Here is a 25,575-nt window from a genome sequence, read left to right as displayed (position 1 = left end):
CTGTCTGTTCTATCCCATATCCCTCCTCCTGATCTTTGATGTAAACAAAAAAAACTGCCTACATTTAATACACTAACAATTTTTGAGGAACTTAATAATCTCCCTAAGCCAAGTCTTAAGTTGACAAGGCCATTTTGCGGTGCATGAAAAGAGCTGAATGGCAAGAACGTTGACATCACTGTACACATTTCACATCAGTGCAATATATATAAATAGTAGGGCACTGAGATCATCTCATTATTACTATTATACCACAATCAGTTTAAAAATAGTAATGACCATCCAAACTATAAAAATACTGTTTGCATTTACTTCTTGCAGACTTTTCCCAGAGGCACATTACTAAATATGTTTAAATAATTAAGGAAAGTTTAAATAAATATTAGGACCAAGATTAAAAGAATACTGTATAAACCACTTAAGATACCCATAGGTAAGGCAAGCTGCCATTTAAATGATGCAAATGGCACAATCCATTTGCCAAATTCCAGTAATTTCAATATTAATATTCCTGCAGGTATGCCATTCCTTGTAGGAACAGCCTACACGTAGCTGTTTGCACCTTATAAAGGCAGGATACTTTGTTAGTTGCCTTCTAAAAGACGCCTTGAAATTGACATGATCTATGTACTTTCAGGGCTGGTAATAGCCTAGCGCTGAGAGCAGTGGATACTGCCCCAAAAGATTAATTACCAACTCTACTTGCTAGGCAGTGTTCTGATTGCCAAATTAGCCTATCCATTTTAAATGGCCAAGTTACCACATTTTGTAAGATTCCTTTTTTTAATTGCAACTCATTGAAGAGATCACTGTTAGCCAGGCCAGTCTCTTGCCGCATTTCCTATCCTTTCTTTGCATTGGGATAGCTTGCTGTGCATCTTTAATAAATTCTCTTTAAAGTACAACCAGCTCCTTTTGCCCTGAGACTTGCTTCCATGAAATCCTGCCTGGATTCCTCAAATTTGTAAATGTCTGCTTTTATGAAGTCCAGTGTTTTGATTCTGCTGTTCTTCTTCCTTCAATTTTTTGACTGCCTAAATACCTTTGTAGATTGCACCCTTTTACTAGACAGCAGTTAGTTCACCAAATTCTTCTAAATAATTAATTAGAATCAAACATATAATATCAGAATATATGCAGAATCAGAATATAAATTATTGTAGGGTAGCTGAATAATATCTTTTAACTACATTTTAAATGTTAATTTTAGCTACACTTCAAATCCAATCCAAAATGGTCTAACAGATGCACTAAAATAAGAAAACAGTGAATACATCAGCAAGAAATGCAATATTGAGTCAGAATTGTCTGCTTGCTCGCACAGCTGACTGCATTCTATATCCACTCTGCACTATGACAGTGACTACACAAGATGTAAGGCAACATAGAATCAAACAACAGTAGTTGAAAAATGTAAGTGAAACAACCTCTAGATCTGTAATGATGTCAGAGAGTTCTGTTCCCGCAGTGATATATGAGGTCAGTGGAAAATAAATGTTTGATTCATTTGACTTGCTTGCTCTGGCCTTGATGGAGGCCATTTTCCTTTGTTCTTTTTCATCTTCAGAGAGCTCTAGGTAGTTATTTTTGGATGAAGAAGTACCTTCTATAGCATCGCTAGGCAGGATGTTCATAATAGAAAAAGCATTTTCAGAAAGTTTGTTCTTATAAGACTGTAGCTGTGCCACTCCATGAAGTTCAGTTTGTTTGCTAGTTTTAGACATTGCAGAGTCTGTGAAAATGCCAGCACTTTCCAGAGGAATTGAAGCTGAACTAGCCAGATGATCCTCACCATGAAGATGGTTGTTAGCATTTAAGAGGTCCTCATTGATATTTGATTTACATTTCATTTCATCCTCCACTGGTCCTTTCTTTGCCTCTTCCAACACTTGGCCTTTGACACCTGTTTTTGCCCGACTTTGATAGGCTCTCCAGTGTTTCTTCAATTTTCTATTCCGTTCATTAGCTCCACGAGTATTGGTGCTTGAGGAATCAATTCCATAAACCTTTAGGTTATACTGCATGGACAAAAAGGAACTCAGGTAGCCTTTTCCAGAACCCAGGTCAATCACCTAGGGTAAGGAACAAAAAGGAAAAAAATAGCACGCACTGTATTAATGAATAATAAATAAACAATGTTTCATTCAAATACTAAGAGTGAGTACCCCCTCCCAAGAAAAATAAGTTTAACTTAATTTATTTTCCACTTATTTCTGCTAACAAATACTATATTGCTCAGATTCTGGTTTTAAAACAGAAAACTTTGTTTCTATAAGACAAAAATGTTAAGCTATTTTGTTCTACACCATAAACATAGTCAATGAGATAACCACAACTCTAAATGTCCTAGCGTTTCATACATGGCTTTTAATGTACATTTTGGCACAGAAGTTCCTTTTATAAGGGGAAAAAGAGGATGGTGTGGACATGTTTGGCGTACTTTGGCAGCCTATTCTGGGCAGCTAACCCAAAGTATGTCATCCCCATGGCAAGATTTTAACTGAAGTGGCACACACAGGACTCCAGAGCTCACACACTGGATTTTTCCAGCTGTCAGCTGATGAGAAGGGATGCCTAGCCAGAATGTGTAGGCTGAAAGCTTAGAATCCTTAAGGTTTTCAGGACAAATGTGCATCTACATAGACTAGTGGTGAGTGAGAGACAAGACACACTTTGGTTATAATTTCTGTAAATACATTTTACTTGCATTTTTGTCACCACCACCATAAGATCCAAAACAAAAGAAAATAAAGTCTGTGGAATGTTTTTGCCAGTGATGAAAGAATGATAGGCTAAATTTCAAAGAAGGATATTACTGCAGCACAGAAAATGTCACAAATATTTTCATGCTTGAGTCTCTAAAATATATTGTATTCTTTCTATGAAAGAAACCCACTGGACAAACTCAGATAGTGAATCATCTGAAAACTTATTTATTTTAAACAAATATGCACAGTTTCTAGCTTATTTGTTGCCAAGTTGAAAAATATATGTATGTTCTTTATATGCATGTTAAACAAAATATTTATTTAAAAAAGGTAGTGATTTTATGTTGAAACAAAAAGACTGGATTGAATTAATCCCTGCTGTAACTCCACTGATTACATTAAGGAAAGGTAATCATCATTCTGTAGTATATATGCCAACCATGATCTTTTAAAATGAAATTTCCATGATATAATAAACTCCAATGCTTTGTCTATACTATGCTGGGTACTATATATTTAAACGTTTTAAAAAGTCCCTGGCACGTGAGAGGCAGAAACACAATCTTCCAAAAGTATTTCACCATTTTGCAGCATTAAATAATGAATTAAGCAGACAGTGTAAAAGGAATTAAATCTTAATTGTATCACACACCATCTTCAATGCTTTCTTGGGCACACGGTAATCTCTAAAGCAAGTTTAACAAATGCATTAAAAGAAAAGCATGTATACAAAAGAAAATAAGCTAAGGGTGATTTTATATAAAAATGTCACTTGTACAATGATGTCAGAGAAGGAGTGGGGTACTCACCAGTCCCCCTCCTGTAGGGCAGGACCCCCCAAATCCCGGGCAGGGCCCCCCTGGCCTGAGAAACCAGCGTTCCCCGACGGCAGGCCCACTGCGCATGCGCGCAGTTTAAAAGGGCCAGCCAAACAGGAGGAGAAAGAAAAAAAAAAAAAAAAGCTCAGTTAGGCTCCGGAGCAGTGAGAGACGCACAGGTGAAGCCTGCTGTGCCCATGCTCCCCTAAAGCCCCCCAGACACCCCCTCAGCAGCCGCAGAGCCCCCAGCCGACCCCCAGCACAGCCGGAGGGGTTAACTCCTCGCTCCATGGGAGGAGGCCACTGCCTGGTGCCGGGCCGGGTCAAGCCCCTGCCCAGGCCCCTACTTGGCCCAGCCCCCAGGGAGCCACGCGACCGGAGCCGCACGAACAGGCTGCGTAAACAGGTGCTCGAGTTACCGCGGAGTTCGCGCAGGAGAGGGCGTGGGAGGGCACGAGACCCTGCCTGCGACCCCCCCAGAGTAGTCAGCCCCAGCCGCAGCAAACCTACCAGAGGCATGACACGGATGGGCATGCACCGCACCCCGAGGGTCCCCTCGGGCTCTGCGGCCCCCCCCATTGGGCACCTCAGAGATGGCCACCCAGACGGAGCCCATGGTTCTGGGCTCCACACAGACGGAGCCCCTGGCTCTTGGCTGCAGGGGCTACCTGTCCCTTTTTCAGGCTCTGGGGCCCGGGAGCATGGCCACCTCCCCTTGTGGGGTCTGCTCCCTACTGGGGTCTCTGGCACGCCAGCTGGAGGAGCTCCAGGCCACAGTCCAGAGACTGCGTGCCATCAGGGACCGCAAGCAGGAGATAAACTCCTACTGCCAGGCCCTTCTCCCCCGGGAGCCGCAGGGGAGAGCTCCGTCTCCCTCCGCGACTAAGGAGGACTCTGGGACCTCCCGCTCTGCCCAGTCAGGGGCATGGACCAAGGTGGTCAAGGGCCCCAAGGCCCGCCGCACCAAGGCCCCTCCCTCACCAGAGCTTAGCAACAGGTTTGCACCTCTTGCAGCCCCAGCAGAGCCTGCTCAGTTGCCAGCTCCCGCAGGCAACCCAGGCTCAACCGCAGCTACTGCCCCCGCTCTCCCCAAGTCAAAGCGAAAGGTGTTTGTTGTGGGAGACTCCATCCTGCGGGGCACTGAGGGGGCAATCTGCCGCCCCGACCCCTTAGCCCGGGAAGTCTGCTGCTTCCCGGGGGCCCGCATCCGAGACATTGCGGAGAGGATCCCGCAGCTCCTCCGGCCCACAGACCACAACCCCATGCTCCTTATTCATGTGGGCACCAATGACACGGCTCGGAGCACCCCCAGCCAGGTCATGAGGCGCTACAGGGATTTGGGAGAGGGGCTTAGGGGTCTGGGAGCTCAGGTGGTGTTTTCGTCGATCCTCCCAGTCTCGGGCTATGGGCTGAGGAGGGAGAGGAGGATCCACGCAGTGAACCAAAGACTGCGGAGCTCGTGTCATCGGGAAGGCTTTGGCTTCCATGACCACAGCCCGCTCTTTGGCAAGAGAGGCAGCGAGCTGCTGGGAAGAGATGGCCTCCACCTCTCTCCTCTGGGGAGGAGGCTCTTCTCAGCCAGGCTGGCTGACCTGCTCCACCGGGCTTTAAACTAAGCCCGCTGGGGGATGGGGGGACTACTGCCACTGCTGGCCCGCTGAGCGACCCTTGCAAAGCCAGCAGACCAAGGCACTTAAGGGAGCCCACCCCTGCCCTGGCACAACTGTGGGCAAGGCAAGAGCCCCCAAGGGCACACTTGCCTGCCTGTACACTAATGCCAGGAGCCTGGGTAACAAGCAGGACGAGCTCGTCCTCCTGCTCAGTGCAAAGAATTATGACGTCATTGGGATAACGGAGACCTGGTGGGACTCCACCCATGACTGGACAACAGGTATAGAGGGCTATACCCTGTACAGGAGGGATCGTGTTGACAAAAGGGGCGGGGGTGTAGCTCTCTATGTGAAGGAAAGCTACATGTCCCTGCAAGCTGATGTTGGCGACCAGCATGAACAGCTAGAGACCCTCTGGGTAAAAATTCGTGGGGAATACGGCACAGGGGACACAATGGTGGGAGTCTACTACAGACCTCCCACTCAAAGTCCTGAGCTTGACCAGGAGTTCACCCGGGAACTGACTGAGGCTGCTTGCTCCAGGAGCTTGGTTGTCATGGGTGACTTCAATTACCCGGACATCTGGGAAGATCACTCAGCAAAATCCGAGCAGTCGCAAAGCTTTCTCTCGTGTGTGGATGACCTCTACCTGACTCAAGAAGTCTATGGGCCAACGAAAGGCAAAGCGCTGCTCGACCTGGTACTGGCTATGGGGGACGACCTAATCGGCGACCTAGTGATCGATGGGAAGCCGGGTGACAGCGACCACGAGATGATCACCTTCACCATCCGCTGTAAAGCTGGCAAGTCAGTCACCAACATAGAAGTCCTTGACTTCAGAAAAGCCGACTTTGACAAGCTCAAGAGGCTTGTCGGTCAGGCCCTCAGGGACCATGACCCCAGGGAGATGGGAGTTCAAGAAGAGTGGTTGCTTCTCAAGGAAGCCATCCTCAATGCACAAGCTAAATCTATTCCAACACGAAGGAAAGGCAGCAAGAAGGCACAGCAGCCCTCCTGGCTCTCAAGGGACCTAGCGGACCTCCTGCGGCTAAACAGGAAAGCCTACAAAGGATGGAGGACGGGATTCACCTCCAAGGAGGATTATTCTGCGCTGGTCCGGTCCTGCAGGGAGCAAACCAGGAAAGCCAAGGCTGCAACTGAACTCCAACTAGCTTCAAGCATCAAGGACAACAAAAAGTCCTTTTTCAGATATGTTGGTAGCCGGAGGAAAAGCAAGGGCAATGTTGGACCCCTGCTAAACGAGATGGGGCAACTGAACAACTGACACCCAGGAAAAAGCAAACCTATTAAATAGATACTTTGCGTCAGTCTTTCAACAGTCTCATGGGACGCCCTTGCCTGCTATGGGACAGGGAGATCCGGGTGATGGGGATCCCCTATCCTCCATAAATGCTGACCTTGTGAAGGAACACCTTGAGAAGCTGGATACCTTCATGTCAGCCGGCCCTGACAATCTGCACCCCAGGGTACTCAAGGAGCTGGCGAGTGTCATAGCCCAGCCCCTGGCATGGATCTCTGAAAACTCCTGGCGCTCTGGTGTAGTGCCCGAAGACTGGAAGAAGGCCAATGTGGTGCCGATCTTCAAGAAAGGGAGGAGAGTGGATCCGGCTAACTACAGGCCCATTAGCCTGACTTCTATCCTGGGGAATAAGTTAGAAAAGTTTAATAAACAGGCCATCCTTGAGGGACTGGCCCAGGCTAACATTCTAAGGGATAGCCAGCACGGGTTTGTTGCGGGTAGGTCTTGTTTGACCAATCTCATTTCCTTCTATGACCAGGTGACCTATCACCTGGACGAGGGAGAAGAGATTGATGTCATATATCTTGACTTCAAAAAAGCTTTTGATCTATTATCCCATGATCACCTCTTGGCCAAACTGCCCAGTTGTGGCCTTGGCTCCACCACGATCTGCTGGCTGGGAAACTGGCTCCGTGGTCAGACCCAGAGGGTTGTAATTGATGGCAGTCACTCATCGTGGTGCCCTGTGACCAGTGGGGTCCCTCAAGGCTCTGTCCTGGGACCCATCCTGTTCAACATCTTCATTAATGATGTGGACATTGGAGTCAGGAGTGGACTGGCCAAGTTTGCCGATGACACCAAACTTTGGGGCAAAGCATCCACGCCAGAAGATAGGCAGGTGATCCAGGCTGACCTGGACAAGCTCAGCAAATGGGCAGACGAGAACCTCATGGTGTTTAACACTGAAAAATGCAAGGTTCTCCACCTTGGGAGGAAAAACCTGCAGCTTCCTTATAGGCTCGGCAGTGCTACATTGGATAGCACTACAGAAGAAAAAGACTTGGGGGTCGTCATTGACCACAAGATGAACATGAGCCTGCAATGCGATGCTGCGGCTAGTAAAGCGACCAAAACGCTGGCTTGCATCCATAGATGCTTCTCGAGCAAATCCCGGGACGTCATTCTCCCCTTGTACTTGGCCTTGGTGAGGCCGCAGCTGGAGTACTACGTCCAGTTTTGGGTTCCACAATTCAAAAAGGATGTGGAGAAGCTTGAGAGAGTCCAGAGGAGAGTCACGCACATGATCAGAGGTCAGGAAAACAGATCTTACGACAACAGGCTGAGAGCCATGGGACTCTTTAGCCTGGAAAAGCGTAGGCTCAGGGGTGATCTGATGGCCACCTATAAGTTTATCAGGGGTGACCACCAGGATCTGGGGGAACGTCTGTTCACCAGAGCGCCCCAAGGGATGATGAGGTCGAACGGTCACAAACTCCTGCAAGACCGTTTCAGGCTGGACATAAGGAAGAATTTCTTTACTGTCCGAGCTCCCAAGGTCTGGAACAGTCTGCCAGCGGAGGTGGTTCAAGCACCTACATTGAACACCTTCAAGAGTAAATTGGATGCTTATCTTGCTGGGATCCTATGACCCCAGCTGACTTCCTGCCCTTTGGGCAGGGGGCTGGACTCGATGATCTCCCGAGGTCCCTTCCAGCCTTAATGTCTATGAAATCTATGAAACAGATATTGTGAATGATATTAGAACAGGTTAGAAACATGATTGTTAAAGCAACATAACTTTAAAGATGTTTTAAATCTTTTAACTCATAGAGTTAACCTGTAAGTGATTACAGTAGGCATAGTTTCAGTCTTTATACCCTTTTTACTATTTGTTATACTACATAATAAAGCTCCACAAGAGAACACTATCCTTTACCACACATTATGCATCATAGGTATGGAGGTGAAGCTGAGGGCACTTTTCAATCCTTCAGCAATCTGTAATTTTTGAAAGAAACACCCTGTAGATCTGTGCTTTTGTAAAATGTGTGATTGTTTTCATAGCTCTAGAATTTTTAATTAAATGTACAATTTAATGTACGCACACATTTATGTACGCACACATTTATGTACGCACACATTTATGTACGCACACATTTATGTACGCACACATTTATGTACGCACACATTTATGTACGCACACATTTATGTACGCACACATTTATGTACGCACACATTTATGTACGCACACATTTATGTACGCACACATTTATGTACGCACACATGTTTTGTAAGAACGTTTGAGAAAAAACTCAATTAAGGAAAATAACTCTCCTAAAACTTTACAATTCATATATATTTTTAAGTTTAAAGGTAACCAGAACAAAGGAAGCTGCTTTTTAATAACTGACAAGGAGATTTTAAAAATGCAACTGGAAAGCTCTTTTCATATATTAGGGATTTGTAACTTTAAAGAAATAAAATTCTGTTGTAATATATGACCAAATGATGGAAAAAGAGTTAATATAAAGCAGCCTGCATTTCATATTTAGTGACATACTGCTGTAATGCTTTTGATTAAAGTCCTCAGTAAAAAAAACCCAACAAAACATCACCAAAAGTCAGTTCTCTGTCCAAAGATGTCTGAAATCAAATGAAAAATGTATACTGTTACCCACTGAAATGCACAGTTTTACTGCAACCTGCCAAATGATAACAGATAATAATAACATGCTGCAGTTATTAATAAGCAGTTGTGCCAAATGTAGCAGGAGTTAAGAACTGAAATAGCACATGGCTTCAGTTTTCTCTCGGAATAAGGTATGCAACGAGAATCTTCTACTCTGTCTTACCAACCAGATCTATAAGGGACCTATTCTGCATACTATTTATGTTTAACTGCTAATGAAGACTATAAGACAAAATAGACTGACATACCAAGAAACGTGGACAGTATCTGTCTTGACACCAAATATAAATACCATGTGTCATTGCTTTCACAATATGTGAAGAAAGACACTGAAAACCAACAGTTGCCAGAAACTAAATCCATATAAGGTAGGAAAATGCTGGTGGGACAGGGAAGAATTTCCTACTAATGTCATAAAGGAGAGTCATCTTAAGGTTGTCAAGACAATTCACATTTTTCATTGCTGCTAGAGCTCCAAATACATGCTGAAAACACTGTTCCATCTCCAGCTGGCAAGACAACAGCATCTGCATCCTGGCAATCTTGATAGAGATGGACTTTTCTCTGTCCCCGTGGGGCAAGGGTAAGCAAAATATAGCCTGTGGGCCAGATCCATCCTGTGGCAGGTCTTTGTTTGGCTGGAGGTGTGGCGGGCCAGTAGGGGGCACTCCTGCGTTGAGCCACCCACCTCACTGCGCCTGACCACCTTCCAGGCTCCGAGTGCCTCCCTAGGGGTGCCTCGCGTCCAGCTGACCCCCTTCCCGGAGCACACTTGCAAGCATGGGGGTAACGTAAGCTGCCACCACCCCAAGAAGAGACTCTCTTGGCCCTGTGTCCTTGGGGAAACACAGGCATAATAGTCCTATGGGTACTCGACCCAGTACAGGCACTTGGGGCACTTCCCCAAATTGGGGGCCAAAAAGGAAAGTCTCCCTTAGTCCGCAGACCTAAGGGGCCTCTTAGGCATAATTTAGACCCGCCCCTCAATAAGTCTCCTACACCGGTCACAAAGGAGAACTTTATTGATTACAGGGGGAGGGTGAAAATAGGGTACGAAAGTAGAGCAATATCATAGAAATCCCATAGAGCAAAACAGTCTGGCTGAGGTAGCCTTTTGATCATGCATCTGAGTTACTGCCAGCTATATATCTAACCAGATCTTGAGTAGCTTACTCACAAGCATCATCCAGAGGCTGTTGGAGATTCCCTCTGGAGGCAGGCCGTTCCTAGCTCATGAGTTATGGGGGAGAAAGCCAGTTTCAGATGGTAAAACTCCTCTCTAAATCCAAGTCCCCCGCATGGCTGTTGCCCCTTCCTCCTGGGCAGTCTTAACTTATAAAGCCCTGTGACCTCATTGATGGTCTAATGGAGGCCAACACCTGTTGGCTGTTGGCCAACCAATTTGAAATACATCACTAGTTGCTGGGCAGACTCTAGCCCACCAGGTAGAAGCCCCTCACCCAGGTAGCTGATACCCCCCTCCCTCAGGAATGTAGCCAGCTCAGGTTACCTAAAGAGATGGGGTAAAGGTGTGTCTCCTCTGCTGGGCCCACCCTAATCAAACTGTCATAGGGCAGAGATTCTGGGGAGAAACAGAGGCGGCTTCCTGCCACAGGAGGTGGGTCCCTCAGTCCTGCATGGCCTAGGCACTGTCTATCCATGGTGCGTCCTGCCACCTCCTGGGCACACAGTGGGGCTGGCGCAGCTCCACAGCCGCAGCCCAAGTGGAGGTGGTTCTTTCCAGCTGTTGCTACTGCTGGCCTCAGCCCCGCGGTACTGCACAACTGCAAACCCATGCATCCTGCACGTGCTCTGGGCTCACCTGCCCAGGCCCAGTAGCAGCGTTGCAGGACAGAAGCTGTTGCCCAGCACAGGGGAAAGCACCCCCTCTGCCTCACCGCTGCTGGCCATTCCTCCTGCAGCTGCCCAAAGCCTGCACTGGGCTTCCCTGTGGGCAGCCCAGAAGCAGTAGTGATAGCGCCATAGATGCAGGGCAGCCCAGCAGGAGCTCCAAGTGGCTGCAGCAGGAACAGTTAGCAGCGGCAAGGGGGAGGGGATGCTTTTCCACACTGTGCTGAGCAACAGTTTCTGTCTCGTGCTGCTGCTGCCGAGCCTAGGCAGGCGAGATTGGAGCAGGTGCAGGGTGCGCAGAGTCGGGTCTGTAATGCCAGTCCCTGCCAATACCACAAGGCTGGGGCGAGGGGTGGCAACAGACGGAAGAAGCTGCTGCTGCATGGGTTGCCTAAAAAGGGAATCCAGCTGTGAAACCGTCTCAGCCCTACTGAGTACCCAGGGGGTGGCAGGATGTGCCCAGGTGGGCAGTGTGGAGCAGGCACAGGTTGGGCTGGGTTGGGGCTGTGCCCAGGTTCCAGCTGATCCTCTTCCACCGTACTGAGTCTGGAGTGGGCATGGGGCAGGGTTGGAGCTGTGCGCTGTTGGTGGGGAGGTGCCACAGAATGCAGGCTCCAGGCTGTTGTGGGGCAGGGGCAGGATTCTGCAGTAAAACCCACTCCTGAATTCCCTGGCCCACCAGGAGTCCTGCAGGCTGGAAGGAATGGCTACATGGGCCTCACCTGGCTGATGGTCCTGATCTTTGACATACTGGCTGCTAGTCCTAACTATTTGAAAACATGTACATGTACAGTATCTTAAAAGGATTGCCAAAATCTAACAGCTCACTTAACTGGCAACATCAGCTGCCAAGAAGACATTTCTCCAGTACTCTGTTCTCTGAACTGGTTTCTCATAGAATAGAGTCATTTCAACTTCTATTTTGAAAGCTCTTTATGGGATTCTACCATGGTATGTGATACAATGCTTTATTCTCCTAAACTATGACCTTCCACAAGAGCTACAATAAGATAATGAATCTCCAGCCTCAAAAATGAGAGCCTTATGAATAGGATAGTTTACTTTCTCAGCACATCATTCACAGCTGTTGAACTAAGACCCCTTAGTATGGTGCCATGCCCTGGCCCAGACACTCAAGTATGCCCTATCCACACAAATGCTGCAAACCCAGGAAAACACAAAGACACTTCAGGACCAGACACTCCCATGGCGCACACCCCCACTACCAGTGCCACTTCCCTCAAATGTAGTTTCATATGTCTGGATATTTTATATCCAAAACAGTATTCAGAGAAATCCATACACTCAGTCTCTCTATTGTATAAAACACTAATTTTTTTTATATTTCTAATTTAAGTGAGACTTTTTCTAAACTGATGCTCACTAAGGATGACCTGGTAGGAACCTTACAAAACAAGTAGGCCTTTTACTAGATGTGCCCAAAGATTGGAAAGGAATTTTTTCAAATAATTAAGTAAGAACGTCAGCTTTCAGGTCAACATGCCACCCACAGGGAAATCTTGCATTTCAGAATCTCCAATATCAATAATTGTGGAGGGAGACGGTCATGATATCAACAAAAGATCACTCCAGTCTATCTATCTCTTTATGTAAAAAGAGAGCCTAGCAAAAAGAGATCTACCATCAGAGCATCACCACCTGGTGCTCTGAATTTCAGCACATAGGAAAGAAGGAATAGAGGTTACAAATCTAAAGGAACCCACTATGTGGCTATCCTAAAAACTGGTTGTAGGCACTGTGAATGGAAATGTTTAATGGACAACCTGAGTTAGGCACCTTACTAAAGATCCTGGGAAGGACAGGATTTCAGACACACTCCTATGTTTTACCAGCTACCTCTAAACAAGTGCTTCTCAACCTTGTTAGATTTGAGGCACACCTGAAGAAATGTAAGCTCTTAGTTTTCACTTGTTTTTTTACTACAGAAAAATAATAGAGCAATTCTTCCGCTACAAAGATTCCAGAAAAACCACAGCAGATGGGAGTGTTTTTGACACTGAAAATGCTAGGTTTATCTTGCAAATCATGTCTGCACACTTAACAGTGCTAATGCTTCATGACACTGTGCAGCACCTTTGAAAAGAACTCAAGGCACACCAGGGTTGCATTCTGGGAAAAGTACTGCTCTAAGCTCTGCCAGGCATTCTGAATTGCCTTTTGGAGGTGCCTGCTGCTCCTCATTTTCTGAAAAAAGGTAATACTGAAGTGGGTGGGTCTTCCTTGTCTTTGCTGCTTTTGTGCGACTCAATTTTAAGGGTAGGATAAGAACATGCATTAATAAATTAATACATTTCAGGGAATCAAGCAGGATAGAACAGAATTGTTCTTAGGTAAATCTAAGGAACTACTTGGTGCCTAAGCAGGTCATTCTAAATCACCCACCTGGGGCACATACCTCCAAGGCAATGCCTAAAACCAAGGTACATACTCATACAGTCTGAATCCTGGCCTACGTATATGCATATATTTGTAAACACTCAGGGCCAGCATCTATTCCATTTTTGATGTGTATAAAAAGACTTAGGGATCAATCCTCCCCTGCTTGATTTCCATAAAAACCATTCATGCAAAAGATGGGTGTGTCCTCCTTCTCCTTGGCTCTTGTTTGTGACTTAACCCTAAGGGTAAGATGACAGTGTGATACAGCAGATACTTTATTTTAACAGATTTTAACAGGCTTCAAACTTGGTGGAACAGAATCAGTTAGATGCCTTAGACTGCTTAGATGCCCAATAGATAGAATAAAATCTGGCCCCTGAAGTCCATATGGGGAAGGCAACTGAAAAGTTGTTATCCAATTTTCAACTACCCTAAACACTGCCTCATGAAATACTCCTTGAAGTGTTTCATTTTTAAAAAGTCCTAATAGCAGCCCTGATAGTCAATATCAGAACTAGTACAAATGATGGGAGCTAGTCAGTTTCTGTGCTCCTAATACAACTGTACTGACAGGACCACCTACTTAAGGAGCACTGATTGCTTATATCACTTTCAGATAAGTGTATATTCTAAAAAAGGCTAAATCTTACTTCACTTTTATTCACATAATTGGCCTTTAGCTGTGCAAGTTCAACTTTCTGTACTGGGTCCTGTCTCTGGCTCCTGCCTCTAATTATCCCAGCTACTGTTTATCCATATTATCCAAATAATATGAAATGCAAGGTGCAGAAAAACTATTGTGGACTCACAGGGCAGGACCCAGAACCCAAAGCTCATGTCTTCCATCTCATCCCTCTGGCTTGCTCTCCTCCCCACTAATATTCTTCTCTGGGCTGCCCAGTGAATGGAGGACTGCAGCATGCTTGGGGAAATGCATAACCCATAGCCTCATTATTAGAGCATTTAACTAGGAAATGGGAGCTGTAGGTTCAAAGTCCCTCTGAATGATAGGGAGTCCCAAATCTTCCACTTCTTGGGCAAGTCCTCTAAACACTTAAAGATAGGGGGGCCCTCCATTACCTCCATTTTTACTTTGGACAGGTACATGCAAACTCAGGCTATGCTCTTCTGCCACGGGTGGAAGACTAATTAAAAAAAGCCAAATCTAAAAGCCACACAGTTGCCAAAAAATCGATTTGGTGATTTGAATCACTGTCCTGAATCGGTTCGGCCCAATTTGATTCGGAGATTCAGCCAACGCTGAATCCCCGAATCAGACAGGTCCCATCCCCTGCCTGCTCTCCCAGCCCAGGATCGTGGCACTTTCAAAAAATAAAGGCCCCATACTCACTGGCTGCTGCCAGATAGGGAGGCGATCCACACTGCCCTGCACTGCTCCATCCTGCCTGGGGGTCTCTGCCACGAGCCCCCAGAAGCCTCAACAACTGCTGCAGCAGCCAGTGGGTGTGGGGCTTTTTTTTTCCTTCTTTTTTTTTTTTTTTAAGGAACCAGGACACTCGTGCGGGGCAGGGCAGCCATGGGGGAGGGGCTGGGAGAGCAGGTGGGGGATGGGGGCTCATGGAAGAGCTCCCCATGCAGCACAGGGCAGTGCGGGGCAGCAGGGATTGCCTCCCCACCTGGCAGCAGCTGATGAATGAGGGATCCAGCCAGTGAGTGCAGGTTTCAGCTCCCTGTGGCAGCAAGTGAGGACTGTGCAAGCCTCCAAAGCTCTACAAATCTTTTCTGAATTGATTCGGAGAGCTTCAAATCAATTCAGACCTTTTTATTGGTCTCCTGATTTGATTCAGATTCTGCCGGCGAAACTGGCCAAATCTCATCTGAATCGAATCAGCACCCGAAGCTTCACACAACCCTAATGTTAGAAATATTATTAAAAATGCATTATCAATAGCTGTTAGCTCCCATCAATAGTGTTGTCCTCTGAATAAGCACGGCTGCCAGCCCTCCTTGTCTCCTTAATGAGAGAGGGAAGGGGGGGGGTTGGAAACTGAAGGAAAAACTCCAAGAGCTCTCTTTGTTCTGCAAATTTACTATCTCTTTGTTACACTAAATCACACTTTCTTTCATGGCTCCCACGGTTCTTAGGCTAAGATAAGAGTAATTGCCATTTTAGCCTTCAGGTTGAACCTTGAGTAACCTTGGGTCCCTTTTGAGCACGCGCAATAACCTAATACATATTAAGCCTATCCGCCCCGCATACTTAAGTAGTTAATTATAATACACATGGGATGCATGATCTGACGTATTCTCATGCATGTTTGTATGAACCGGAAATGAGTTGTAAGAGTTCCTGTTTCTGTACACGTGCCAGAAGAGAGGGGATAAAAGCCTGCTAATGATTGTGCTGGGGGGGCAGAGGGTTTTGATCTTTTGTCTTCTCCCTCTGACCCTATTTGCAAATATATACCTTTTGTCTCACCAACAATGTGTGCCTAAGGATTTGTTATTCAATGAGCCTCCAAAGAAAACAAACCGAGAGAGAGTTTTTTTTACCTCAATCTGGCGCCCAACGTGGGGCTTTCTTTGGCTGACTCCGGAGTTCGTCGGCACATAGTCTCTGCCCCCCTGGGGGGTTTGCGCGCCGAGCCTTTCTTTTTGGCTCGCCCTGAGGGGGGGCTTGAGGTGTGAGCTGGGACATCCGGAACACTAAGGACTCCTATGCAAATTTTGGTTTTTTTGGAGTCTCCAGGTACACATTTTTGGCTTTGGATTGAGATCTCTGGGGTATCTGAGTGAGTATACGAATTCCCTTTGCCCAATTTGGTTCTGGGTCCGGAGCAGGAGGTGTGCATGTTCTCATGGTAAATCATCTGCTGTAAGGGACTTTTTGGTATTTGGTGTGCCTTGGGTGCACTTTTGTGGGCAAAATGGGTACGGTTAGCTCCTGTGTAGAAAACACGGATACCCCTCTAAGGTGCTTATTACGTCATTTTAATAAATTTGCAAGGCCGGCCGATTATGGAATAAAAATGAAAAAAGGTGATTTAACTAAGTTTTGTCAACTCGAGTGGCCAACATTTGGGGTCCACTGGACCCCGAAAGGATCCTTTGTGCTAAAAGAAGTGATAGCTATCCATGAAATTGTTATGCAAAATGGGTATTGGAATCAGTTTCCTTATATTGATTGTTGGTTGTGGGTGGTTCAAAATCAGCCACCTTGGATTAAGAATTACTTAGTAAAGTCTCATGTGATGCTTGTTAAGAAAAAGACTCGGGGGGGGGCGCCTGTACTTCCTGAGTCTAATGAGGGGGGGAATTCTGAATTGGCTGAGTACCGGACCCGTGCTCCGGTTGCCCTGTCGGGTAGCGAAGATGAGTCAGACGCCTCCTCGGCATCCAGTCCTTCTGCACCACCGCCCCCTCCCTTAGAGAGACCACCACCGACGTACCAAGGCATACCTAATGAGTTAGAGCGTGAGCCTCAGCCAAGTGCCTCATCTGAATCAGGAAATAAGGGTTATTATTTGCGTAAGCCTGTAGAGTCACAGCCGGTGTTGAACTGTCCGATGCGAGAGGTTATTGGGGAAGGAGGCACTGCAACTTTTGTCTACACCCCATTTAGCACTTCAGATTTATTTAACTGGAAGAATCAGAGCCCCTCTTTTCGTGAAGACCCTGAAAAGATGAGGGATTTGTTTCGATCTATTGGGCAGACTCATCGACCCACTTGGGCTGATGTCCAGATGATGCTCCAGACCCTCCTAACCCCGGAGGAGAGGAGATTAGTGTTAGGTACAGCAGAGCGTATTGCGACAGCCAGAGTTGAGTTAGAGGGTGCTGCTGGTCGTACTCTGCGTGATACCTTCCCTGTAGAAGAGCCGAGATGGGATAATCACACTGCCGAAGGCAGAGAGCTGAGTGCACGGTATCTGGGAATTATAGTGGAAGCAATGGGAAAGGCAGTGCCTCGGGTTACCAATCTGTCTAAGTTGTATGAAGTGAGACAGGGAAAAAAGGAGGATCCCTCAGCTTTCCTTGGGAGGCTGTATGAGGCGTTTCGCAGGTTTTCGGATCCGGATCCAGAAGCCCCAGATAACCAGCGCATGGTAAATCTTATGTTTATTGGTCAATCTGCTGCTGATATCCGTAAGAAGTTACAGAAAACTGAGGGAGGTGCTGGGAAACCGATTTCAGAGCTGGTGGAAATTGCATATAAGGTGTATGGGAATCGTGAGCAAGTGCAGGAGCGCAAGGAGGATAAAAAGGCTCAGCGACAGATGGCAGCACTAGCAGCTGCTATAACTGGAGGGAACTCTGAAAAGGCTGGGATGCAGAAGGGGAAAGGAGAAAGAGTGGGAGCAGACATTTGTGCTTATTGCAAAGAGAAAGGACACTGGAAAAGGGAATGCCCGAAGTTGAAGGAGAAGAGAGAGAGGGAACCGAGAGGTCACCTCATGCGGGCAGAAGACAAGGGTGAGGATTCAGAATGAAGGGGACAGGGATCTAAGACCACTACCGTTCGGGTTGGAGCCCGAGAAGATCCCATGGTAACCATTAGGGTTGGTGGCAAAAACTTTGAAGCCTTGGTGGATACTGGGGCTACATTTTCAATGATTCCAGAAAAACCCCCCTGTGCAGAAACTAGTGAACAGCATGTACTTGTAGAAGGGATTGAGGGAATGCAAACCCGACTCCCTGTTTGTAAACCACTCCTCACCAAGGTGGGAGACCATTTGCTCGAGCACTCCTTTGTGTATTCTCCAAGTTGCCCGGTTGCACTCCTTGGGCGGGACTTACTCACAAAATTGCAAGCTGAGATCTTTTTCAGAGACGATCAGATGGTGGTCCAGCTACCTGTCAAGCAGAGCTCAAACTATCAGATGGCTCTCCTGAAGGACCGACGCCCTGCAGTAAGTCCAGAAGATCACATGACTGGAGTAGACCCCTCAGTATGGGCTGATGGAACCCCTGCCGAGCTAAGTTCGTCTCCCCGGTAAGGATCGTACTCAAGGATGGGGAGGGGCCCGTTCGGGTAAAGCAGTACCCACTCAGCCGAGCGGCCAGAGCTGGACTCAAGCCATTAATAGAGAAATACAAGAGGTACGGATGGCTAGTGGAAGGGTCTTCACCCTATAACACCCCCATCCTTGGAGTGCCAAAGGCAGATGGGGTCTCATACAGACTGGTCCAAGACTTACGGGCAGTAAATAAGAAGGTCCTTTCAGACCATCCTGTAGTCCCGAACCCTCACACGATTTTGACACAAGTACCGGGGGAAGCTGAAATATTTTCAGTGCTAGATTTGAAAGATGCTTTCTTCTCTATTCCCCTTCACCGAGACAGTCAAAAATTGTTTGCTTTTGAATGGGAGGATCCAGACACCTTCCATAAAGCCCAACTCATGTGGACAGTTCTCCCACAAGGATTCGTAGCAGCCCCTCATATTTTCGGACTTGCCCTTCAGAAGGACTTGGAGGAGTGGAAGGGATCACACTCCGCAGTGACTCTCCTCCAGTATGTGGATGCCCTGCTAGTTGCAAGCCCAAACTTGCAGCTCTGTGAGGAAGCCACCACGTCACTCCTAAACACTCTGGGGGAAAAAGGATATAAAGTTTCTAGAGAGAAAGCCCAGATATGTCAGCCTGAAGTCACATTTTTGGGATATAAGCTCTCAAAAGGAGTCAGAGCCCTAAGTGCAGATCGCATACAAGCAATCCAAGGTCTAACCCCACCTAAGTCACCCAAGGAGCTGCGAGCATTCCTAGGGCTAACTGGGTTCTGTCGACTATGGATACCAGATTATGGTGGGAAGGCTAGACCACTATATGACTCACTGACTAAGGAGAGTCTCACTAAATGGAAATGGAATAAAGAAATGCAGCATGCCTTTGATCTGCTTAAAGCAGCATTAACCCAGCCCCCTGCCCTGGCCATCCCAAACAGTAAAAAGCCATATCGACTGTATGTTCATGAGAATCGAGGGGTTGCATCAGGGGTGCTGACACAGCCATCGGGCCCGACCTGGAGACCCGTGGGATATTACTCAAAGGTTCTAGATCCAGTGGCACTCGGGTGGCCAGCCTGTCTTCGGGCTGTGGCAGCCACAGCAGTGGTTGTTGAAGAAGCCCAGAAGATAGTCATGGGTGCGGATATGGAAATACTCACTCCTCATGGAGTTCCCCAGATCCTAGGGACTGAGGGAGGGAAATTTCTTAACCCCTCCAGACAATCACGGTATGAGATATTTTTGCTCTCTAATCCAGGACTTACTTTCAAACATACTACAGCCTTAAACCCTGCAACCTTGCTGCCGGAGCCAGGGAAACCGATGCATGACTGCCTTGAGGTCCTAAATCAAACCACACAGGTGCGACCTGATCTTGCTAAGGACCCAACTGAGGACCCAGATGTTGAATACTTCGTAGACGGCTCCAGCTCTGTCATCGATGGAAAAAGACGAACAGGATGTGCAGTGGTAACCTTGGATAAGGTAGTATGGAGGGAGTCATTGCCGAGCTCATGGTCGGCACAGGCCGCAGAACTCACTGCGCTCACCCGAGCATTACAGCTGGGGACAGACCAGCGGGTTAATATATACACTGACTCTCGCTATGCTTTTTCTACAGTCCATGCACACAGACTATTGTGGAAAGAAAGGGGTTTTATTACGGCCTCTGGGAATAAAATTGCTAATGGTCCCCAGATTATCAAGCTACTAGAGGCACTCCACCAGCCTAAAGAGGTAGCAGTCATTCATGTGCGGGCCCATGGGAAGGCTGCTGAGGAAAAGCATAAGCTTGGAAATGCAAAGGCTGATTCAGCAGCAAAGGAAGCTGCATTTATTGGGGGAGAAGCGGAGGAGGTATCCAAGCAGGCCATGTCCCATGCCATATGGCCAGACATCCAAGATTTAGTCCCACAGTATTCCCCTGAAGAAGATAAATTTGCACAAAGAGCTTGTGCAGAAAAGAACTCCCAGGGGTGGTGGATAGTACCAGGAGGGAAAGTCATGATACCCAGGCCATTGCTTCGGGAGGTGCTGCAACAGCTCCATGCAAGAACCCATATGGGAGGCTTGGCCATGGGTGATCTAGTGATCCGCCAAGCAGTAGCCCCAGGGCTATATGTAGAAGCTCAGCACATTGCTACCAAGTGCATCACATGCCAAAAAGTAAACCCTCAAAGGAAACCCCCTGTGCCAATGGGAGGTAGACCCTGGGCAGCGTACCCTGGACAGGCATGGCAGATTGATTTTGCCGAGCTCCCACGGTCCGGACATCACGGGTTTTTACTTGTCATGGTAGACCAGCTCTCTGGTTGGGTCGAGGCTTGGCCCACCAGGACTGCCACTGCAGCTACAGTAGTGAAGTATTTGTTACAGGAGATCATTCCCCGGTATTCCCTGCCTGAGTTCATCGAGTCGGATCAAGGACAACACTTTGTGGGAAAAGTGGTTCAAGAAGTCGCACAAGCTCTCAAGGTTATTTGGAAACTACACACACCATGGAGACCACAGAGTTCAGGACAAGTGGAACGTATGAATAGGACTTTAAAGACTTTGCTCACCAAAATCTGTATTGAAACACGTCTTAAGTGGCCTCAAGCATTGCCGCTCGCCCTTACTTGCATTCGAAACACTCCCCGACGGGGCCTTAAATTGACCCCATATGAAATTATGTTTGGCAAGCCCCCTCGAGTCTTACCTCCTGGGATGCGAGAGAATGTAACTTTTGAATTAGGTAATAGTAAGCTTCATATGTACGTTATTGCTTTGCAGTCTGTCTTGTTTTCTCTTCACAGGTATGCAGCCTCCTTTCAGCGCCTGCCTTTAGACGTACCGGTACATGACTTCTCCCCGGGAGACTGGGTCTTGGTGCAGCGGTGGAAAAAGGAACCTCTGACTGAGAGGTGGAGTGGCCTTTTCCAGGTACTTCTAACAACCCACACCGCTGTAAAGATCGCTGGCCATGACCGTTGGATACACCATACCCGTGTGAAACGACATCCACAAGCGTCAGAGGACAACAACTCCCAAGACGAACTCACTCCGGAAGCTGAGTCGTCTTCGGAACAAGAAGCCAGCAAGTGGAGCTGTGAACCTACTGGTGATCTCCAAGTGCGCCTGAGACGGCTTAATCAAAGTTCAGAAAATTAGTCCGGAAAGTAAAAGGGAAAATATGGTGGGAATTATAATGTGCCTTGTTGTTATCTGCATAATGAAAGAAGCAGGATTGCATAGCCTTAGCCACTGGCCTATGCCCCCGCTTTCCCAAATTACTCCCCCAGGGACAAATTTGTATGTTAATATGATGGAGAGGATTGCAAGTACTTTTAATCTTACCAACTGCTGGGCCTGTGGGGGGCTCCGAGAGGCCGGAGAACAGTGGCCTTGGAGGGCTTTTCCTTTGGCCCCAAAATGGTTAGTCAGTGACAAAGCAGATGTTAAGAGTACTGGTCAAGAATGGGATGAGAACCACAGCTGGGATCTTTCCCAAGTGGCATTGGGAGAGTACTGTATTAGCAGTAATGGTACAGGAAGGAGTTTAGGACATAGTCAGTGTACATGGACATTAAAATGGGCCCGAGTATGCAGCAAGTATGCTGATCAATGGAATTCTGCTGCCATTAGGCTCCCAATCTCCACACAGATGCAAAATCTCAAAAGGACAAGAATATTACCTTTCGATCCTGACCCTACCAGATGTCAGGCATATGAAAAGACCCGAGGCGAACGATTTACCTACCTATAAGTGGCAATGGGCACACCTGAATGGCACAGTGGCAAGGTTTAATGCATATTGGAGTGCCTTGAATGACACAAATGAAATAACCAAGTGCGAGTATAGGGATAAAGATGGCGTATGGAAATGTCAGTTTAAACTGAGTAACTATCACACTGGCCCTTTAGGGCATAAGGGCACCAAATACTATCCCCTTCTTTTCCACAGCCGTGACCCCCTAGCCTTGGGAGGGGAACACAGGGCCCTAAAAGGACATTATTGGATTTGTGGAAAGCGTGCCTATACGGTCCTACCACGAGGGTGGACAGGAACCTGCTATATTGGAGTAATTGTACCCTCTTTCTTTTTGTTACCATCTGAGGTTGGAAATAAGCTGGGAGTCTCTTTGTATGATGATTGGAACAGGGCCAAGAGAAGTATTGATGTAAGTTTGACACAGGGTGGCTCCCAAAAGTGGAAGGAGGATGAGTGGCCTCCTCAGAGGATTATTGAGTATTATGGACCAGCTACATGGGCTAATGATGGGAGTTGGGGCTACCGGACACCAATATATATGCTGAATAGAATCATCCGGTTGCAGGCAGTCTTGGAAGTAATTACTAACCAGACCGCCACTGCTCTCGAGTTGCTGGCTCGACAAAGTTCTCAGATGAGGGAAGCCATATACCAAAATCGAATGGCTTTAGACTATTTACTCGCAGAGGATGGCGGAATCTGTGGAAAGTTCAACCTTTCTAATTGTTGCCTCCAAATAGATGATAACGGGAAGGTGGTCTTAGAGATTGCCAAAGAGATTAGGAAAATAGCCCATGTACCAATACAAACGTGGGAAACCACATGGAATAAGGACTGGTGGTTTCAATTATTTGGAGGACCCTGGTGGAAAAAAGTAGGGTTTGTGCTTTTGTGTGCTCTAAGTGGTTTGATTTTTATCCCTTGTCTCATTCCTTGTCTTACTAGATTGATAACCACCACAGTAGAAGGAATGCAGGTTGCAGCAGTCCCTCTAAAAGCACAGACTGTAGCAAAAGTCATGGTCCTCAGAAAAATTCCTCGTAATTATCTTGATATGCCCAAATGAAGTAAAGATCAGAAAGCATCTTGAGGGGGGATATTGTTAGAAATATTATTAAAAATGCATTATCAATAGCTGTTAGCTCCCATCAATAGTGTTGTCCTCTGAATAAGCACGGCTGCCAGCCCTCCTTGTCTCCTTAATGAGAGAGGGAAGGGGGGGGGTTGGAAACTGAAGGAAAAACTCCAAGAGCTCTCTTTGTTCTGCAAATTTACTATCTCTTTGTTACACTAAATCACACTTTCTTTCATGGCTCCCACGGTTCTTAGGCTAAGATAAGAGTAATTGCCATTTTAGCCTTCAGGTTGAACCTTGAGTAACCTTGGGTCCCTTTTGAGCACGCGCAATAACCTAATACATATTAAGCCTATCCGCCCCGCATACTTAAGTAGTTAATTATAATACACATGGGATGCATGATCTGACGTATTCTCATGCATGTTTGTATGAACCGGAAATGAGTTGTAAGAGTTCCTGTTTCTGTACACGTGCCAGAAGAGAGGGGATAAAAGCCTGCTAATGATTGTGCTCGGGGGGGGCAGAGGGTTTTGATCTTTTGTCTTCTCCCTCTGACCCTATTTGCAAATATATACCTTTTGTCTCACCAACAATGTGTGCCTAAGGATTTGTTATTCAATGAGCCTCCAAAGAAAACAAACCGAGAGAGAGTTTTTTTTACCTCACTAATAGCAAAACACAGTTCAGCTTTTTAACTGATCTGCAAATAAGAGATTTCTCTATTTTTTTAAAATCTTTTGAAGATGAATAATTGTCATAATGAGTTGAGAGAAAGACAGTACTTCCCCGAACTTGAAGACCTGGTAGGTAAACAGTCATTCAGCTTTGCTCTAAGAGCTGGTCCTTATTATTAAAATGAAATCATTAATGCCAATTTTGGTTATGTCAAAATATGGACTTTAAATAAGATGGTAAAAAGGAGAAGAATAACTATAAAATATTTATTGAATTACTATAAAGAAAACACTTACCTGCTTGATGCCATAAAAATCTGCAATACTGTCTACTAACTGTGACATCACCTGAACTTCATGAGATTTCTTATCATTCATAAACTCATCTGTTTTCATCTCTGTGTCAGATTAAAAAAAGAAAAAACAAATGTTAATACAATTAAGGATGTTTGAACTTTTTGGCACTAGGGTTTCTTATTACTAAGAAATGAAAAGGTATAAAATACTACTTTAATCCAAGTAGTAGTATTTTGCTAAGTCTTATAAAAATTACCATTAGCATTAGTTAGCAATTACAGTATAACCTCATGAATCTGGCATGCTTGGGACTGAGTACCTGCCAAATATCTGAAAAAGCCAGATTTTTAAAATCTGAGCAGTGGCCGATCATGGAGTGGAAGGCGGGGAGGGGAGGAGAAGGGGTAGCGGCAGGTGGTCCTGGAGCAGCCGTGTGCAGCGCAAGGTGGTTAATGGCAGTGGCAGCCACCACATGAAAGCTTTCCCCTCGGCATTCAGGGGATGTGGGGGGAGCAGCAGCCAGTCCCAGAGCAACCACTCCAGGGCCAGATTTCTGAGAGTGCTAGATTTCTGAGACGCAGATTCACGAGGTTTTACTGTGTAACACAATACCTAGCATGATTAAGAACTGAAAATATAAAGTTTTCTTTTTCTGTATCCCTTAGGAAAAAACATACTTTTCCATGTAATTTTCTAGAACTATATTCTAGAAATGCATACTTATGTGAATTATTAAGGCAGGCCACAGCACAGATTGCTAATTTTGTTTTAGAGGGAAGATTACATTGCTGATTCTGCATCTTTGCTTGTGTTCTCAAATGGATACGCTTCAAGCAATCATTATCAGTGACTCTGGGGAAATTTAGGCAGAGAAGCACAATTCTTTCCATGCTTCTCTTCTGTTCCAGGGTCTAAAAATTCTCTACTAGCTGAAAATTACTACCCTCAACTATGCTGTTCATGTATTGACAGGAGACAGTCAAGGCTCTGTTACTGCTTGCTTGAGTGGGCTAGAGAGAACAGCATGCTTACAGCACATCTTCATATCTTAGTTCCCCAGACTCAAAAACTAAATGGTCTTTGCAGGAGATAGACATCATGGGGAAAGGGAAAACTCATACTCCCTTCTATGGGAAAGGAGAACATCCCTGTGAGTAGAACGTGAACATGACATTGAAATCAATGGGACAACTTCTGTATGCTGACTATAAGTCACAGAGCTGGGCCCTTACTAATGAGCATGCTTACAGAAAACAGAATACTTAAGGCACTTTTCTGCATAACTAAGCAGATTAATACATTTTCCTCTTTCCTGCATTTCTACGTTCATCTGTCCAGAAACTGATCATTAAACAGTAACTATGTTCATTGCTTAATCAGATCACACTAGGAATAATGCCAAAAGTGTTACTTATTTAAAGAGAGTGGCTAATTTAACCGAGCTCATGAGAATTTAGTCTTCCCTATTTCTC

General features: G+C 46.3%; 1 protein-coding gene across 1 annotated transcript in view; it reads right to left on the bottom strand.

The window, feature by feature from the left end:
• Positions 1 to 25,575, bottom strand: part of METTL25 (methyltransferase like 25) — a 138,568-nt gene that overhangs the window by 70,683 nt on the left and 42,310 nt on the right. The window contains exons 3-4 of the mRNA XM_090042629.1: positions 24,104 to 24,204; positions 1,428 to 2,072 (exon numbers count right to left, since the gene is read on the bottom strand). Coding sequence (XP_089898755.1) covers positions 1,428 to 2,072; positions 24,104 to 24,204 — 746 coding nt within the window. The remainder of the gene's footprint in view (positions 1 to 1,427; positions 2,073 to 24,103; positions 24,205 to 25,575) is intronic.

This window comes from Crocodylus siamensis, chromosome 4 (genome assembly GCF_052110815.1).
Source record: "Crocodylus siamensis isolate JL-2025a chromosome 4, ASM5211081v1, whole genome shotgun sequence".
Lineage (NCBI taxonomy): Eukaryota > Metazoa > Chordata > Crocodylia > Crocodylidae > Crocodylus > Crocodylus siamensis.
The sequence above is the reverse complement of the archived record's forward strand: the minus strand, read 5'-3'. Positions and strand labels throughout refer to the sequence as shown.